The sequence below is a fragment of the Microtus pennsylvanicus genome, chromosome X (genome assembly GCF_037038515.1).
Source record: "Microtus pennsylvanicus isolate mMicPen1 chromosome X, mMicPen1.hap1, whole genome shotgun sequence".
Taxonomy (NCBI): domain Eukaryota; kingdom Metazoa; phylum Chordata; class Mammalia; order Rodentia; family Cricetidae; genus Microtus; species Microtus pennsylvanicus.
Window position 1 is genome coordinate 37,705,870 of NC_134601.1, and position 6,353 is coordinate 37,712,222.

General features: G+C 39.4%; 1 protein-coding gene across 1 annotated transcript; it reads left to right on the forward strand.

The window, feature by feature from the left end:
- The first annotated feature begins 1,791 nt into the window (after window positions 1-1,791).
- Window positions 1,792-4,659, forward strand: LOC142841573 (melanoma antigen preferentially expressed in tumors-like). The gene is made up of 3 exons (XM_075958509.1): window positions 1,792-2,081; window positions 3,019-3,609; window positions 4,146-4,659. The coding sequence occupies exons 1-3, from the start codon at window positions 1,792-1,794 to the stop codon at window positions 4,657-4,659; spliced, it is 1,395 nt and encodes a 464-aa protein (XP_075814624.1).
- The last annotated feature ends 1,694 nt before the right edge of the window (window positions 4,660-6,353 follow it).

The window sequence follows — 6,353 nt, forward strand, 5'->3', positions numbered from 1 at the left end:
AGCTATAGTATCCTTCCTAGGCGAGGTGCTCACCTGTGGCAGTGGGTGGCATTTTACCTGTGTTGGGGTGATCTCTCCCTAAAGGGGTAGGGCCATCTCCCCTGCTGTAGTATCCAATGAGGAGCAGAGACAGCTATCTCAGGGCCAGTGAATTGTGAGCCTGGATCAGCACAGCATGATTCTACTGATCCCTTCTACTAATATGGGCCATGAGTATCAATTATCACAGATCCCAGCTGCTGCAGGAAAGTGAACCCAGACATGACCCTAGGTAGCAGACTATGACAGACATATTCATGGCATCAGATGGCACTACCATACACACAGATCAATAAGGCCCTGACAGCAGCATGGTCCTCAGGTCCTAATGTTCTCTGAGGTGTCTGACCTGTCCCCAGTCATCTGCTTTGCCCTCAGTGGAATCATGAGCAACAAGCATTAACCCAGACCCTGGCAGATGCAGGGAAAGGACCCCAACATGACCCTAATCAACATCCTTGGCCTGAATGACACCGTGGCCAAGAGTGCCAGCATTGGCTGTTAAGATCAGAATGTCCCTGGTGGAAGCACAGTCCTCAGACACCTTCATGGCCATAGGATGAGGCCCAGACCCAGACATTGATGAAGTCTTTGGTGGCAACATGGGCCGCAGACATTAATAGAGACCCTTACTGTGGCAGGACCACAGACCTTGACCTGTTCATAGGCAGCAACCCATGCTTAGATATCACCGTGGTCTCAGGTTGCAGGTCCCTTAAGGTCCACATTTAGGAAAGAATGTAGGATTTAATTAGACAACATTGGTAGAGGTGCTTCCTTAAACTGTGGTTCTCCCTTTATCTTTAGAATACATTTTTGTATTTTAAGATTATATTGGAACTAGTATTTCTGACTATAGGCTCAGATCAGTTTGAAGACCCTAACCATTTTATTTCATGCATATCTTTTGCAATTTTGGTATATCTGCACATGCCACAAAGGTGACCAAATATATATATAGTGATATTTTGTTGATAATCTAACAAAGCTTATCCGAAGATCAGAGTTCATAGCTAGCCACACTAATCAACAATACAGGCCAGGCAGTGGTTGCACACACCTTCAATCCTAGCACTCACACTAGTTAGCCATATAGGCCAGGCAGTGGCAACGCACGCCTTGGTATTACACCTCTAATACCAAGGCTAGAGAGGAATATGAGGCAGGATGAGACAGGAACTCGCTCTCTTTTCAGTCTGACTATTTCACTGAGTTAGGAGGTCTCTAGTGCTTGATTTCTCTCTAATCTACAGGTAAGATTTGTTTGGTAGATCATAGACAAAATATCAATATAGCCAGGGGCTATAATGTCATTCCTTTTTCTTTAATTACAGTTAATTTGATTTCTTAGTGTATTCTCTTTCCAAGTTAGTAATGATGCTATCAATTTTATATAGATTTATCCTTGCTTTTGTGATGGTTTATATACTATTGAGATCAAATATCAGGAGTCCAATAGCTAGGTGACCAAAATAGTTTTCTGTTAAGTTAGTGCTCATTTCTATTGATATTTTGTCACATATACTTATTTATATATGCATAAATATGTAGAGAAGTTGGTTATGTGTTTATTCATATACAAATAGATTTTAATAGAGACATAAACCAATTTCCTTTGCCTACAAATGGAAGTGGCTGTTTTGCTATTTATTCTGCAAATAGTTACCCATATTGCCAACAACTGTTGCAAAGACTCTGTGGATATCTGTCAAGTTTTCTAAATGTTTCTCACCCTTATGCAGGTTCATTAAGATGGACAACAAGAAACCAAACACACTCCTGGATCTTGCTATACATCAACTCCTGAGTAATGAAACTGCAGCCATTCATGCTGTCGAGAAGATCCCAAGGGAGCTTTTTGTTCCACTATTCTGTGCCTCCTTCAAGGGTGTGCATAAGAATATAGTGAAGGCAATGGTGAAGGTTTGGCCCTTTACTTGTCTCCATATCGGCACATTTACTGTGCGAGAACACCATCGTGAACTCCTGACAGCCATGCTGGAAGGTCTTCAATTCCTGCCTGGTCAGAACTGGGGATCTAGGTAAGATCCTGTAAAATAGAGACATGCAAAAACACAGGAGGTAACACCACAGCCTGCTACACTTCCAAAGGTAGTACATGCAAATAATGATAAAAAATGTGGGACTCTTAGTCCAATACCTGAAGTCACTTTGAAAATAAGTTTCTTAAAATATTGAATATGGGACATATTTCACTGAGGGCACTGTTGTCATATTTGCATTATGGTGTTTTTATTACATAGAAGAAAAACACGAGTGTTAAGATTGCTGAAGATGGTGGAACATTAAAGAAAAAATAATAATGTGTGCTGTTTAGTGATAAATGTTGTTGTCTTGTTGAACACTGTCTCCTCATTGAATGAGCATACGAAGACACTGACAGCAATGGTTAAGGCTCAACCCTGTTTTGTCTCCACATTAGAAAATTAAACATATAAGAAACATTGAACTGAAAGTCATGACTGATGGTCTTCAGTTGTTACTGCCAAGAACTCAGCTTTTCAATAGGAATGAGTATAATACATATATAATAAGATAGCAAAACCTTATCTTGGAGCCTGTTGCAATAGTGAACCAGATAATCTCCCGGAGTTAGTTAATAGTGAATGGTGAAAATCAATGTAAGGGGTTGGTACATCTGTTGAGGTTTTCTTAAAAACTCTGATGTCTTACAGAGGGTCTTAATATGGCAATAGAGGTGAGAGAGGCTACTGTTGATCAATATCCATAATGGAGATGTTTCATGAAAACAGGCATAGCAAGACATTATGAAAATTCACTGATTACAAAAAACAGTACAGGATATAGTATTTGCATAACAAAATCTTGCTGGTCGTTGGTGTATGAAATGACAAAAACAAAAAAAAGATGATATTGTCACTACCTGTTGTCATTAATCCTGATGGGTTATATTAATGTTTATACTTCATAGTATTCTGTATTCTTTTTTCCTTACAGGAGCCCTAAACTGCGGATCTTAGATTTAAGGGAGTATTCTGGCTGCAAGATTGTTTGCCCGGAGATCCGTACTAAGTCACCAGCATGCTTGTTCTCCTGTGCTCACTCAGAGCACTCAATCTTGAAGACCCAGTCCCAGCAGAGTATTGCAAGTTCAGAACCTGAGGTCCAACCTTCTAATCTTCCCATGGAATTAATAGTGAACATCTCCCTTGTTAGTGGTATCACCCTATGGCAACATGAATTTTTGGTTCTGCTTTTGAACAAAGTGGAAGACAGTTCAGGATCTTTGCATTTATGCTGCCGAGATTTGGAAATCGATAAATTGGGTGATAGGAGAAACACCCTTAACTATTTAGATCTCAAATGTCTAATCAACCTGTCAGTATTTCAGGGTTCTCTTATTGAAGTCAACAACCTTCTGACTCGGGTGGGACAGCTGAGAAGATTTTGCCTGTCTAGAATCACTTGTAGATCTTTGAATGGGAAAGTTTTCCGGAATTTTGTCTCACACCTTAGGTGTATGGACCATCTCAATGAACTAAATTTTCATTCTTTCGTCCTCACCGATCATCTGGAAACTGCCCTGCGGTAAGGGCATGGGGAACATACTGTCTTTACAGTAGTAGCCAGTTTTTAAGATGAGAGAAATAATTCTTAGATATACTTAAAATTCCCATAACCTTTTCTCCTCCTTCCTCAGCACGGGCAATTCTGGGAGTTTAAGAACAGACATGTAATAGTTTCTTTCCGTAATTGAAAAGAAAAATGGGGTTACATTGTAGTCAGGTGAGCATGTATAGGCACTGTGCTCATTCCAGAAACATGAAGGTCAAACGAAAAATATAGCTCTCCTCTGGCCATCAAGAGATAAAGAGGGAGAATTGAAAGACATTAAGTTCTGGCACAGATGCACAGATTCATACACCCATAGATGGTATTGTCACATCACGAGTAAAATCTCCAAGGTTCAGGCCATGACTGGAGAGGCTGTCATTTATAGACTGGCCAAAGGGAGCTTCCATTTGCTGATGATGTGCAAAACAGTTTGTTCTAGATTCAGAGATATAATTCTCCTCTTCTAGTCCTCATTTTAACAGAAACACTTTTCTGTTTTCTCCCTGCAGAGTCCTCCCAACCAGTTTGGATTTCTTACATCTAACGTTCTGTGAACTTTCTTACAATGATTTCAAGTTTCTAGCTGAGTGCCCTCAAGCCAACCATTTAAAACTGCTGAATATCAGCAGTAATCCGATGTACTGGGAAGATTGTGAGCCCTTTTATAACCTCTTGCATAGAATCTCTGGCACCTTGCAGCATCTGGCAGTTACTCATTGTGTTTTAACAGATTCTATGGTTGCTGGTGTCATCCCAGCACTAAGTCACTGTTCCCAACTCCAAGAGCTGAACCTGTCCGCAAACCCTGTTAGTATGCCCATGCTCATGAGACTCCTTGAGCACTTAACATCCTTGATGGAGCTTAAATACGTGATATATCCTATCCCTGTGCATTGCTATGGGAGATGGCCCATCCAAGAGAGTTTAGATCAGCAGAAAACGGCTTATGTGCAGGCACGATTGAAACGAATGCTACGAGAAGCAGGGAGGATCGACATGATTTGGTTTACATTCCCTGGATAAATTTATGATCCAACACAGCTTCTCCTGGATACATATCCTTTAATTATAAAATGTTTTTAAAATAAATTACAATTCTAAAATTTTCACCTTGATACATTCTCTTTATGTATTAAATGTTTTTTTTCTTGCTCTGGTAGAGTAAATATATAATGTTCTTATGTTGTAGCAAAGTACAGGTAAAATTATAGGAATGTGACTGATAGCTATAGCAAATATCTTGCAAGAGGATGGAAGGCTTGTAGAGAATCTGTGTGACTCTTGACTATTGTTTTTGATAATGCTTCATCTTACCTACTTGTAACATGTGGACCTGATTGTCAGGATTTCTGTCCTGCCTGGTTCCCACAGCGGTTCAGCCCCAAAGAAATCACACAGAGAGTCTGCATTACTTATAAACTGATTGGTCCATTAGCTCAGGCTTCTTATTAGCTCTTGTAGCTTATATTAACCCATTATTCTTATCTATGTTAGCCCCATGGCACAGTACCTTTTTCAGCGGGGTAGATCCCATCCTGCTTCTTCTGTGATCTGGGAAGTACTGGGGGGAATGGGCTTTCTCCTTCCTAGAAGTCTTCTGTTTTCATCGCCCCACATCTACTTTTTGTCTCATTGACCCACCTATACTTCCTGCCTGACCAATCAGCATTTATTTAAAACATGATTGACAGAATACAGAAAATTCTCTTGCACAATTTCCCCCTCTTTTTTTTTAAACAAAGGAAAATATCCATAGTCCATTTTTTGGGAGTGTGGGTATAGTATTCTGGGCTACTTCTGGCTGGTTGGGGGCCCTGATAGTCTTATGGGGACCTAAAGAAAATTTAGAGTTATGATCAAGTCCTGACTGGAGTATCCTGTGAGCCTTGATCATCTCAGACAGCATCTTGAATCTGTTTTGGATGTAGAACTCAGACATCTGGGCCATCTGTTCCTACTGGAGATTTCTCAGGTGGTCTTCCTTGATCAAACCTTATTTTTACTAACTACAGTCCCTCATTTCCTGTGGAAACAAAAGCAAAATCTCTTCTCCTAAGTAACACACCTTTTGACATCAGTTTTGATGTCAAAATATTTTCAAAATACCTATTTTGGATTAATTTAGCAGCATTTATAAGCAAATATCTTTTAGCAGCTGTTGCTCTTTCCTCGACATTCAAACAATTCAAAGAGAGCATAATAGCATACAGTATCAAGATTCTCTGTACTTTTCATCTTTACGTGGATTTATTTTAACCTCTATTTCTTTATTTTTTTACTTTTAACTTTTGGCTTTTTGAGAGAGTTTCTCTGTGTATCTTTGTCATGGGAACTCCCTCTGTAAACCAGGCTACCCTTAAACTCACAAAGATCCACCTGTCTCTGCCTCCCCAATGCTGGGATTAAAGGTGTGTGCTACCACAACTTGAACTCACAGAGACCTGTCTGCCTCTGCCCCCCAGGCCTTAAATATTTGTTTACATTTAAAAGGGGATATGATATAGATATGAATAATTTGCATTGGTATGGATTTTGCTTTATTGATATAAATTTGAGGTCAATCTTGTTATATGTATATATATTTCTGACCTTCATTAAGGTAGTTCATTTAAAATTGTAATGTATAATTAGGAAATATAGGTTGTTAATGGATAATCATCGATAATGGTCAAACTTGTAGTCATGTTAGTTAGATTTTTTATATATAGAGAGAGAGA